We start from the raw sequence: 13,192 nt of genomic DNA on the forward strand, positions 1-13,192 counted from the left end.
GAGGGGGGATGAAGAGCCAGCAGGATAAGGATTTCCTTGTCTGTTAACTGGATAAACCATCTCTCTCCATTTCCTGGCCTATTTCCATAATCCTGGACTAAAGTAACTGTGACAGTGAAGTAGCAGTGTCAGGTTTTGTGCCTACAGAGTGGATGAAGGTTGGGAAGAAGAAAACTTTGATGTCCATCCCACTTCAGAAGCAATTATGGAACCATCTTGTGCTTTTGTTGCTCCATCTTTTTTCACTGCTGCTCCCTGGGCCCTTCACTTACAGATGTGGAACTGTCTTGTTAAAAAAGTTGGTGAACTGATCATTAGTGACTGCTCCAAGGAGGACTTAGGACTTGGAATCAGCTGCTGGTTGGGTTCCCACTATCAAAACCTCTACCTAGAGCTTGAAGTGCAACTTCCAATATGTTCCCTTGGTTTTGGTAGATCACAGAACTACATTCTGAACTCTGCATGAGTCTGGGAAGCTTGGATGTACCTGGAATGGGGTGGAAAATGCTGAACTCAGAAGAAAGCAGAGTGAGCTGTCAGAAGGCAGCTGGCTGTGGTGCTGCTGTTGGCATAATGTGCCCTTGTTTCCTTCCTCCCCTGCTCACGTTGCTGCCGCTCTGTTTAAAAAGTTTGCCTGGCTGTTTTTAAATGGCCTTTTAACTGCTTCTCTGTTCTCCTTTGTGGCGTTGCTGTTGTGGTCTTTGTTCTCTGAAATGTTTGAAATATTCCTCTCTGGCAAGCACATTGCAGTTGTCTCTTGATGGCATTTTAGGGACAAAGAAAGAAAAATGTGGGCAGCTAACCTGGATCATGTTTTCTGTGAGATGTGATCTGAGCTTGTCTCTCCTGGTGAGCTTGGAGCTGAGCATGGAAAGGAGCAGTTGGGCTGAGAATGTTTGTCACTGTTGCAGGCTCAGACATAATGTATGGTCTCCTGCAGCCTGGGGGTTCCCCCTCTGCCTGCCCCCACTTCAGCTCTTGGTGGTGCTTGGAAGTGCTTGGTGCTCCACTGCCTGTGTGGTCAGTTTTCAGAGAGGATTCTGGCCTTTAAAACACATGACAGGTCCTTTTTGTCCCAGAGCCAGGAACTGCTGCTCAAACAAACAGAAAGCTTCATGTGCTGGGGATTTTCAACCCCCACAAATCCTGACTGGTTCAGTGCTGAGCTCTGGAGTGCTGTTTAGTCCCACTGGGTGGGTGATGAGGGAGGTGAATCTGTGTAATCCCCCCAAAAGAGGCTGTCCCTGCATGGCAGAGGTGGTGGAGCCACAACAGTAACTCAGAAGACAAACCAAAATGATTTATTGGCTCTTCCTAATGAAGAAACATTCCTGCATTGCATCTCCCAGAGGATTTTTTTCACCAAGAAGACAGCACTGTGCACCCCAGCACCACACTCTCCACTGAGGCTGGGCAGGTGGGGCCAGCAGGGAGGAGAGGAGAGCTGGAGAACAGCTTTTAAGGTAGTAGGAACCTTTCCTGGCAGTTGTGCACAGCAGTTGTGAAGAGGAGTGCCCAAAACACACACAAACCATCTGCCAACTGCAGCAGCTGGAGTGAGCCCCAAGACCTGCTTGTGGCTGTGAGCTCAGTTTTGAGTCTTCTGCCAGTTTGATTCAGTTTTTGCTGTAACAATGACAAGTCTTCTTTCTAGTTTGCATAACCAAATCTTTACAGGGCAGAGGAGGTGAGTGAGTGACAGGAAGGGTGATGAGGAGTGGCCAAATCCCCCACAGCTTGAGCTTTGGTGCTGAGTCCTGTGCACTGGGGCTGCTCTCAGTGGAGGTGGCTTAGACCCAGAGGTGTCAGAGAGCTTGGCCAGAGTGGCTTTTCTCATCAGAGGAGGCATTGTCTCTTCAGAAGACTTAAAGCATTTGCCTTTTTTTTTTCTAAGGGATCTTTTATAGGCTGTTTTTGCTCAGTCCTTGCTGTCTGCAGCTAGTCATTGTTAGTCCCACAAGTATTCTAAGTGTACTAAAACGTTTAAATAAGATTCCTTTCCAGCAGCTTCCCCATCTTGTGAAAACCAATAAAAATTTGAACCTTCTGCTTTCATCTTAGGTGCTGTGTGATAAGCTCTGGTTGATTCTGGGTGTGGGAGTCCTTTTCTTTAACTGCTTTCTGCTTGAACTTTGTGTTGCTGGTGGAACAGCCCTTCTGGCTTTGTTGAGAGTTGTCCCCTTTGCTTGGACTGTCAGCTCTGGGCTCCTGTGTCAGCTGCTGCAGCCACAGTGGGGATGTTGGCTGGGGCTTGGGCTTTGCTTGTGTGCTTGCCCTGAACCTCAGCAGTGAGCCAGACTGGGTAATGTGGGTAGGACTGGCACCCACAGCTCTCTAGGAGGTGACCTGGCTCTGCACCACTGCCCCTGGAGGCTACACCCAGTGTGCTGTCTCTGGAGTGTTCTCCACAGGGGAAGGTTTAATACTAGCAAGGGATGAAAGGAGTTTTTTTTCCCCAATAGCTCAGCTCTCCCATGCCTCTCTTCTTGCTTCAGGAATACAGGAGTGCTGAGAGCAACTGTTGGAGCAGCAGCAGCAGCACATCTCCATCCTGGAATGCAAGAGGGAGCTGAAGGAGGAGGGAAAAGCTTTTCCAGCCCCCTCTCTGTGCTTCATGTGTTGTGTAGAGCTGGGTGTTGAAACCAGAGAAGTGCCAGCACAAGGACAGGTAGATAAGAGGGTGGATGAGGGGAAGGTGTTTGTGCTTATTGGGTAGTTGCTGCTCTGAGTTTTGGGCAGGAAGAGGTGCTGTGGGACTGGCAGCCTCCCCACGAGGGGGTGGTGCTGCTCCACACAGCCCTTGGTCATGTCCCTCCTCAGCCACCACAAACTCATCCCCAGAGAGCCAGGGCAGGGCTGTTCCCAGGCAGGACCTGCTGCTGGCACCTCCTGGGCTGGGGGGGTGGGCTGCAGCTGAAAGACAAACCTGGGACCCTGCCCAGGGCCTGTACTGGTATGGGGAGATACATCCTGAGCTGGGCTGTGCCCAACCAACTGGTCCCCAGGCTTCCCAGTGACCATGACCATGGTCTGCTCCCCCCTGCTGACTTTCTTAGGAGGATGGTGGCAGCACAGGCAGAAATCCCATGAGGAAAGCCTCAGTCCTGTCCTGCAACATCACCCACGGATGCTACCCTGTGTGCTTCCTCAGAAACGACCCCTCCTCAGCATCAACTGTGGCTGAAGCCTCTCTCTGCCCAAAGGTGGTTCTGTGCAGAGCCCAGGGCCAGCCCTGCACTGCAGCAGATTCTTCTGAGCTGTTCACTTCTAACCTTGAGCAACCCAAGTGACAGCTCAGAGCTGTGCTGCTGCTGAAGAGGAGTTTGAACCTGGAGTTGCTCTGATCTCTTCATGTCCTACAGCAAATAAACTGGGGTCAGGTATCCCCAGGATCCCCCTTATGGGTACGTGCAGCTTTTAGAGCTCTGTGGCCTTGACCTGGGCTCTGGTGCTTGGAGAACAACCTCCTGGAGGAAACGAGCTGCAGAGGGTTGCCCTGGGAGGAAGGGGGTTGTGGGCAGCTCCCTGTGCTGGCTCCTCTCCTGGTGGGGGGCTTGGGAAGCCCATCCTGTGGGGTGGGGCTGGTAAGAGGGCTCAGGTGCAGAGCAGCTGGTCAAGGGAGACCTTCTGTCCCCCCAGGGGGTTGGAGAGGTTTGGTCTTTGAGGCTGGGAAGTATTAGTGGCTCTGGGTGTGTTTGGTAAAAGGGCATTTTAAAATCAGAGTTGAAAGGGTTATGTATTGGGTTTTTAGCATTCAAACACACAATTTTTGTCCCTGCTGGCTGAGTCTGAGCTTGTCCTTGTGGCTGCAAGAGCTGAAAACCTTTCTGGGAGACAACAGACATCTGCTCCTGATTGATTTTATCATCTGAGGTGTGGGGGAGTCACTATAAGGAGTGTGTGAGCTGGGCTCAGACAAGATCCTGACAGAGATCTCCTCACCTCCTGAAGAGATGAAGGTGAGGAAGAGTTGATAAAGGTGCTCTGTGTGACTGGATAAATAGCTGTGAAGGCTGAAGGTTTATGTGGTTGTTGGGTTTTTGCTCTGTTTCAGAATGGATGTGGAACTTTGTGACTCAGCCACGTGCCTTGGTCACCTCCCAGCACCCAGGCCTGTGCTGAAGAGAAGCCCCAGTGCTGAAATGGGAAATGCAGCTGCTGCCAGAGCAGGAGAAGGAGCCTGTGCCAGTGAATGTTTTAGCTGTGACTTGTTCATCTCCTGCCCCCTCAGCTCTTGGGGGAACTGTGTGTCTCTAGGTAAGTGGAGTAAAGTTTACCTGTTACTGAGAAACCTTTTCCAGCCTCTTCTTCCCCTTTCCTTGTAACATTTTGTCCCTGGAGCAACTTTAGGAATGCATATGGAGTTGTTTGAAGCCCACAGTGTTACAGCTGTCCCAGCTACCTGAGGGGACAGATCCCGTGGCTCTGGTGGTGCTGTGAGGGTTCAGGGCACCTCCCTCCCCCAGGAGGAAGAATTGGGGTTTCTTGCAGAGGCTCAAGGGCTCTGGCTGCCCAGTTTCATGCCAGCAGGTTGCTCTGAGGACTGCCCAGCTGGCAGCTTGGCTTCCTGCAGCTTCCCTGCAGCATAATGGTGCCTGAACCCTCCCAGCTGTAGGAATGCAGCAGTGCCCTGAAATACCTCCTCATTCCTTTGCTAAGTCAGGCACTAGGGCTGAGCTTGCCTGGGTGCAGTACAAGCTGTGGCAGGCTGAGAATCACCCAGCTATGCAGGTGAAGTTACAGCCTGCAGAGGGGATTATCATGGGCCAGTGAGCACCAGGAAGGAAAATCTGTTTTTCAGGGGGACCAGTGACTACTGCACAGGCCTCTCTCTACAGCAGGCTTGTATTTGCCACTTCTGCAGCCCCAGATCTTCCCCTTCAGAGTATAGGAAATGCTCAAGCTCTTCATCACTGATGTTTGGTGCTCACAGGCTGCTAGGTTAAGTAGGCTTGTTGCTGTGAGGAAATGGTTTTGTTTGGCTGTGGATCTCTGTCTTACCCTGTCATCTGTGCTGTTAATAGCAGTTTTCAGAAAACATGTTGAAGGGCCTGCTCATGAGCTGTCACCTTTCAGAAGCTGTCTGAAGTTGCCCTGGCTCACTGTGGGCCTTGCTGCTCTGTCACCACAGCAGCTGCCAGGCTCACAAGGGTGCTGTGTGGCCTTATTAAAGCTGCCCCAGGGAAGAGGGGCTGGCTGAGAGCCTCACAGCTCTTGGCTTCATACTTTTGTAACTGTTAACAGCTGGAGCCAAACTTGCCTGTTTTGGAAACTGGTCTGCTCAGCAGCTAGCCCTCTCCACCTTCATGTTCTGGAGCAGACAGCAGAGAGGCTGTGGACTTGGTGCAACTGCTGTGCTTGAAGTTGAATTTTCAGCAGGATATAGGGACTGTCAACAGTTGGTAATGACTGGTGGGGGGTCAGGTGGCTGTGTGGCACAGAGTGGGGAGCTGGGGGCAGGGTTAGACTCTTACTGTGAGCTTGAGCTTTGTAAGGCAGGGAAAAAATCCCCTCCCTTGACAGCTTATTGTCTGCTGTGGAGGGGTCTGGCTCAGTCCCCTGAGGAGGTTCCATCTCTGGTAGATGGGCACTGTGCCCAGCCCTGTGTGGGGCAGGGCTGGGAGGATCCAGCACCAGGGATGCCTGATAAGGTTTTTGTTCCCAGACCTGCAGCTGGTCTGTGAGCACACAGCTGGCTGTCCCAACAGTCCCCAGCTTCTGGCACTGTCCTGCCCAGGGTGCTGCTGCTGTCACACTGTTGTTAGTGAGCTGTTGTTCCCTTGGCTTGTTGTTCTTGTGTTGTTCAAGCTGGGTGTAGTGTGTGTGTAAATACTGCAGCCTCAGTGCTGCTGTGGTGTCTTTTTTAAGAGATTAAGTTGACACAGCTTTATCAGGAACCAGTTCATTGTCTACCTGAAAACAAGAACCCTCTTGTCTACTCTTGATGGAGCTGGACCTACATAAACTAATAAGAAATAGATTTAATTAATCTTAATGAAATACAGCATGAAATTTAATCACATGCCTCCCAGCTTAACAGAAAGCCCTGTAATTGGCAAGTGGTGCATGAGGATTAGGTCAGTCCTGAGGAAGGCTGCCACAGAGCTCTTCCTCTTTCTCAGAAGCAGCAGCTGAAGGACAGGGAGGAAAGGACGTGTGATAGAACTCAAAACTCATCATTTGTGGGCTGGGGTTGGCCACAGTTCCATGACACTGCATAAAGAGAAGCAGGAACTCCTCCAGAGACAACATACAAAGCTCTGACAGACTATCTGGAGCTGTGTTCACACCTTCACCCTGTCAGCTCAGATGAACCCATTCAAGTTATTTATTAATGGCTTGAGAGTAAGTAACTTCATTTTGAAAGTAGCTTCTGCCTGTGGTGTCACCCTGGTGGCATCTTCAGCTTCAGTCAGCTGCAAGTTCCTGCTGTTAACTTGCTCTGGGCTCTCAGGCACGTTGTAAACAAACCTGATTATTTGGCAAAATTTGTAAAAATGGCTTATGATACAGCTTTTTCTCCTGTTAAAAGGCCTTGAAATGTTCATTGTGATGGCATTCAGCAGGTTGGCCAGCCAGGAGGTCACTACTGCCACTACCTTGGCTGCAGAAAGAGGAGAGGAAGGGCCTGGAACCTAGTTGGTTAATGTGAGTATACACAGACATATATATTTATAAAAGATATGTCTCATAAGGGTGCTTGTGGGTTTTGTTCTGAAACCTGTATCTTTAGTCACAGTAAAACTGCATGAAACACAAAACTGCCTTTCTAGGACTGTAAACTTAGGAATTTAACACAAGAAGGAATGAAGGAACTTGGTCAGGTCTCCCCTGCAGCAAGGAAATGAACACACCACACAGGAAGTCTGTGTTAATCTGCATGTATTGACAAAAGTGCCACAAAAACTTAATATCCTATTTGTCCCTTTGCAAATTGATAAAAAAAGCATGATACAGAAATCTATCCATCCACAGCAGGTGACTTGTCCAGGTAAAACATCTGTACATCCAGGTGGCCTCAGGTGAGCCACTCCTCCAGCCTTCACCACTCAGCAAAATTGGGATTTTTTTTGCCTACTTTCCATTTTCAGCACTGAACATTCGCTCCTAGAGAGAGACAGAAACAAAGAGGAGCTGAGGAAGAGTTTGGGAACTGTGCTTTGGCACTGCAGGCTCCAGTCAGTCGTTAGGTGCCTACTCAGGTGTGCTTGGTGTCTATTTTTTCCTCCCAAAAACATACAGTTCAACTGATCCCATTTCAAAATCTCTCCATAAACTGAGAGAAGACTTACACAAGGCCCAGAAACTCTCAACATATCTACTCTTGGTGCTTCCTGGGGCCAAGTACAAGTGTGATTTCTTTCCAGCTCCCTCTCTGGGGATTATTGACGTGTATTGACTTGTACTACTGCTGACAGCCAGCCCAGAGTTACACCAAAGGGACTTTTCACTTTGCCAGCAGTGTTATCTCGATTAGCTGCCAGTCTAAACACTGCCCTGGGCCTCAAACAGTAGGTGTGGCCCCATACCTCTGCCAGGAATTCTTTCTTGAGATGCAGTCAGCTTGACCAAGCTCACTTCACTTAGGTGGCTGCTTGCTGGCTGCCTGTCCTCCACAACATGTGCCACCTGCACAGGACTCTGTCTGGACTTGCTCACAGCTAATCCTCAGCTGTACCACGAGGAACTGCAGGTCAGCTGCAGGATTTGGGAGGTGGCAGGAGGCAGGGTGATGTAACACTTACCTTTAGCATCCTCTCCAGCTTAACTGCATCTGCAGCAAATTTTCTGATCCCATCAGACAACTTCTCCACAGCCATCTGGTCTTCGTTGTGGTGCCAACGGAACGTCTTCTCATCCAGGTGGATCTTCTCAAGCTCACAGGCCTGAGCTGTGCACGAGGGATTGAGAGAGAGAGATCAACCATACTATCAGATCATTATCAAACAGCACAGGCTCCCTACAACACATCTGGAACGTTCTATCTCCAGCTGTTGAGAAGTTTCAAACACCCACTTTTGACATGACTTGCTATAGGATGCATGACTTGCTTTGGGTGGCAAAATTGGAAATGCTCCTGATCTGTTTTGTTTTGGGAAAAAAAATGTAGGCTAGATGCTTCTTCCTTAAACTGCAATGTTAATATGCATGCTGTTATCTTGTATCTGCTCCTGAATGGTACTTTGAGGCCTGTTATCAAGAATTATGCAACAGTCCCACTGCAGTGAGACACGCTAAGCAAATATGCTGAACAATTGGGTCTTTGATTATTTAGCAGCAGCTAACAAAAGCTCCCTTGATGAAGAGCCTCCAAGCCAGGCAGCAGCCTCTGAGCAGCAACCCATGACTACAGCTCTGCACAAACCTCATCTTCCCAGCTGTGAAGGCCACAGAAAAGCAGGAGTGCAGTGGGAACACACTTTCCTGACCATCGTGGCACAGCATCACTAGGGGAACACTCCCCTGCTGGCCTGTCCAGAGCTAAGTGCATCACTGGTGCAGTATTAACATGAGATGACACCAGGTCTGGCATCTTTGGAACACCTCTCCTACAAGGCCAGGCTGAGAGTTGGGGTTGTCCAGCCTGGAGAAAAGGCTCCAGGGAGACCTTATTGTGGCCTTCCAGTATCTGAAGGGGTCTTTCAAGAAAGCTGGGGAGGGACTTTTTACTTTACAAGGGCTTGTAGTGACAGGATGAGGGGTGATGGGCTCAAATTAGATTAGAAATTAGGCAGAAGTTCTTCATTCTGAGGGTGGTGAGACACTGGCACAGCTTGCCCAGAGAAGCTGTGGATGTTCCATTGCTGGAGGTGCTCAAGATGAGGCTGGACAGAGCTTTGAGCAACCTGCTCCAGTGGGAGGTTGAACAAGCTGATCTTTAAGGTCCCTTCTAAGCTATTCTATGATTTTATGACCCTTGCTAATCCTCAGCAGTATTTCACCCCAAGCACATGCTGTATAAAGTTCCTCCTGCTCTCCCTCTACTCGGGAGAGGGTGCCCAGTGTTTAACCCCTTGTGCCTGCAGCGTGGGGCCCAGGTGAGGCAGAGGACTTACCCTCTTTCACACTGAGGGTGGGAGTTAACTTGGTGTACTCTTTGCTGAGCTCTGCCAGCAGCTTGGGTGAGATGGTGAGATAGTCACAGCCTGCCAGAGCTTTGATTTCCCCCGTGTTTCGAAACGAAGCGCCCATCACGATGGTTTTGTAGCCAAACTTCTTGTAGTAGTTGTAGATCTTGGTGACACTCTTCACTCCTAAAAAGGAGAAATTGGCAACTTTCAGAACAACTCATTTGTAGAACAAACTGTTATTCAGAACCAGCTTTTTTTTTTCATGAGAGGATTTGAGTAAACTGAATGAGTAGCTCTTTTCCTTTTAACGTGTTAAAAGGGGGTGTACCTGGATCCTCTGAGGGCTCATAGCTTTTCTTCTCTCCATTGGCAATGTACCAATCCAGGATTCGTCCCACGAAGGGGGAAATGAGAGTGACTCCAGCTTCAGCACAGGCCACTGCCTGGGCGAAGGAGAACAGCAAGGTCATGTTGCAGTGAATCCCATACTCTGCTTCCAGAACCCTGTGGACACAGCCTGGCTTAAAAGACTGGTTTGTTCACCTACTGAATTTACATCCCAGTAACAAGGTAACAGGTTAAAACAACTGGACTTCCTGAGTTAAACTAGCAACGTGGTAATCTTTAAAGCTTTAAGCTGACAGCAAATGTTTTGCACTGCCAGACTCTGCTTTGGTTAATGCTGTTCCTGGAACCAAATGTGTGGTGTCCCAGGGAGCTCTGGGGCCTGGCCCTTGTATGAATAAACTTTTCCTATCCCAAGAGGACAGAGCAGCAGAGCACCTTGCTTGCCAACTGTAGCCCTAGTAACACATTTCCTGGTGCAGCCCTTTCCAAACAATGCTTATGCTAAGAGCTGAATGTGTTTGTCAGGTGCCTGTGAGCAGGCCATGAATCAGCACAGCCCTACAGAAACACTTACTTGCCAGCCTGGATTCCTTCCCAAGTTGAAGAGAGCTTGATGAGAACACGATCCTTGCTGATTCCTGCTTCCTTGTAGAGGTCGATGAGGCGTCTGGCCCGATGAATCATTCCTTCCTTATCAAAGGACAACCTTTGAAACAAGAGCAGGGCTGCTTAAAAATGACTGGGATCTCTAAAAATGCTTTGCCCCCCCAGCCCCACTGAAAAACATTGTCTGTTTTATCAGCATTTCTATGCCAGTAGAAGAGTTTTGTTCTCAGAGATCTGTTCCTGGGTCGTGAGCCCCTCAGGTTGGTGTATGGCAGCAGCAGTGCTGCTCTTTGATGCAAAGGACCCAGAGCTTGATGATTTTCCTTCAGAAAGTTATAGACTGAAGTTTTCCTTGGGTTTCTCACAGTGAATGCAGAGGGTGAGCATTAGAAGTGAAATGGCAAATAGGTTAAGAGCCAAATCCTCTGCAAGGCTTGGAACAAACTGTTAAAATACATCTCTTGGTAAATTTAGAAAATGTTACAGAGAAGAGAATGGGAAAAACTTGAAGCATGAGGTTTCCTTCCTTAAGGAGCACAACAAAACCCCAAGCTCTGCATTATTTGTTCTCATAAAGTTTTGTCAGTTACAATCAAGCCAACTGAGGGAAATCCATTCTTTAATTAAACAAATATTAACAAGATAAACCCTTGCTAATGTTCTAACAGTAAGCTGTCTAGTCAAGAACATCTTTCTCCAACTCATGCTATGTCTCTTTTTGTATTTACAACCATCCAGGGGAAACCAGAGGAAAAAGAGCCAACCTTGCATCTACTTCTGTGGACACACGGCCAGGTATCCTCTTCAATATCTCAGCTCCAAATAACACAAAAAGCTTGTCACAGGCATTTTTGATCTGCTCCTCTTCTGACCTGAAAACCACAAAGAGCAAAATCATTTCTACGAGGGGGGGAAAAAAAAACCAAAGCATTTGCACCGTGCCATGGGTTTGAAGATGAAGCTTCACAGCCCATTTAACATGAAATTCCAGAGTCCACACAGCCACTTCTGCTCCACAGCATGTTTGTTCTGTGCCCTGCCAGCAGTTCAGCCTTTGGATGCTATTTGCTGTATGCTGTCAGCTCAAGAGTGTTTCCCACACAGGTCTGGGAGGCCACCTGTGGACTGGTCAGTGGATGAACTTCTTCAAAGTGCATCTCAAACCTGCCTAAGGAATTCTTCTTCATGGGTTGAGGCTTTTTGGGGCAGGAGATGCACCCACGAGGACAGGAGGGGAAGAACCCAGCACACTGCTAGCAGCACTAGAGTTTGGATAAATAAGGCATCTTAAATATAGATCTGTTGAGATTAAAAACCCTCTTTACTTACCCACCAAGTTTTTTCCCATAGGCAACAGCATCATCCACAAGTTCCTGGTAGGCTGGCATCTGAGCAGCAGCTAGGATCAGAGAGGGGTTTGTGGTGGCATCCAGGGGCTTGTACTCATCAATTGCTGGGGAAATAAAAATAGCCTGTTGAAAACAATCAGTCAATCAGAGCAGCTCAAAGGATTCTGCTCTGTGGGAATGTAGGGTGGAAGTGTTTGAGAGCAGACTGGTGACAGTGGGGTTCAAATGCCACTGCCTGAAAGCTGGCTTCAGCCAGAGCTACAGCAAAGTTACTGCAGACATTGCCCAAAAGAGATAAACATGTAGATAAACTAATATCCATCTTCTCCCATCCATCTACATCATATTCCCTGGCAGAGCCAAGTCCCAGGAATCACAAGGGGAAGGAAAGACAAGAGGGATCCTCCTTCCCTTCTAGCAACGAGGTGTTTGGGTTTCTGTCAACAACCCAAATGGTGGAAAAACTCATCTGCTGGACTGCAGCAACTTTTCTTAGCAATCTGAACCTTCCTTGCTGTCTGTCCTTGTCACACCCTCGTGCTGCCAGGCTTCCTTCCCTGCAGGAGGTATCTGACCCTACCTGGAGCCCTGGACTCTCCTCGCTGGGGTGGCAGCAGCTGTTCAGCCTGTGCCATGTGCTCTCTGCCCGAGCTGCTGGGCACACAGAGCCTGACTCAGCAAGCCCAGGAGAGCCTCTGCAGGCCCCTCAACCTTCCCTGCTCACCAGCTGCCTTGTTAACACAGCTACACGTCAGAAATGGCAAAATCCTTATTAGCAGCTCCATTTCTGATCGTGATCCTGGAGCAAGCTCATTCCATACAAACAGGTCCTCCAAAACACACTTCAGATACTGCTTAAAATACAGCAGTACCTGAACAAAACAGCTGGGAAGCACACAGACAACTTCAGAGAGGGGCAGAAGGCAGTTAGAAGAGCTTACTGCTTCTTTCCAGCCTTGCAGCATGTGAAGACACAAGTGTCTCTGTCAACATCCATGAATTCATCTCTCACTAAGTCTGTTGCCCTGTTTTCCTCACACAGTCTTCCAGAAAGCAGCCAGCAGTCTGTGTCTTAGCTGGAGCTTTAGTCCTGGCCTGGCTGCGCCACCTTCCCTCATCATGAGGGCAGAGAACACGGGGGGAAAAGTGTTCAGGCTGAGCTGCAGAGCCAAGCTAGTGCAGCTGCTGAAGAAGCCACTGCTGGTTGCTGTGGGTACTCGCCTCAGGAGCCACTCAGACCACAGCCCTTCCTGCCCAGCACCCTGCTGGCACCTCTGAACACGGCTGGGAACGGGTGGCAGCAACAACAGCACCTTAGCCAGCAGCAGGGAGGGAGTCGTGCTGGCTGTAGCCTTGTTTGGACTGCAGAAAAGATCCAGAGGTGACAACAGGCGGCCAGAGATCAGCTGCAGAACTGCCTGAGGGAGCTTCTGAAACCTTCCCGTGGGCAGCACTCGGCCCCCTTCCAGCTGCCTGTACTCAAACTCCCCCTCAGACCCGCCCAGGATTATTTACTGCATGGTGCTTTCGAGGCCAGGCTCAGCAGGGTGACATTTGGGGTGAAACCCAAACTCCTGCCCTCCCCACGCATGCTGGGTTCCAGCCAGGCTTGTTCCTGCCCCAGGGGACACCCATCCAACAAGGCTGAAGTGATCTGTGTGTTCCCAACGCTCCCGATGGGATGCTCCAAACATTCCACGGGATGGGGGTTGCCTCATGTCAGACAGACACTCAAAGGTGAGCAGCAGCTTCTCCAGAATGTGGGAAGTTGAAATCGAGGACGGAGACTCGAGGCACAGTCGGAGCTGCTGGCACCCC

At 49.5% G+C, this 13,192-nt stretch overlaps 1 protein-coding gene across 1 annotated transcript; it reads right to left on the reverse strand.

Moving 5' to 3' along the window:
* Positions 1–6,868: 6,868 nt before the first annotated feature.
* On the reverse strand, positions 6,869–11,497 carry TALDO1 (transaldolase 1; the record flags this gene model as incomplete). Its single annotated transcript, XM_008942324.1, has 7 exons — positions 6,869–7,107; positions 7,746–7,891; positions 9,057–9,254; positions 9,400–9,575; positions 9,994–10,125; positions 10,790–10,897; positions 11,355–11,497. Coding segments are annotated over 7 exons (936 nt in total), but the record flags the coding sequence as incomplete, so codon positions are not given.
* Between the last annotated feature and the right edge of the window lie 1,695 nt (positions 11,498–13,192).

This window comes from Merops nubicus, unplaced genomic scaffold (genome assembly GCF_000691845.1).
Source record: "Merops nubicus isolate BGI_N331 unplaced genomic scaffold, ASM69184v1 scaffold23526, whole genome shotgun sequence".
Lineage (NCBI taxonomy): Eukaryota > Metazoa > Chordata > Aves > Coraciiformes > Meropidae > Merops > Merops nubicus.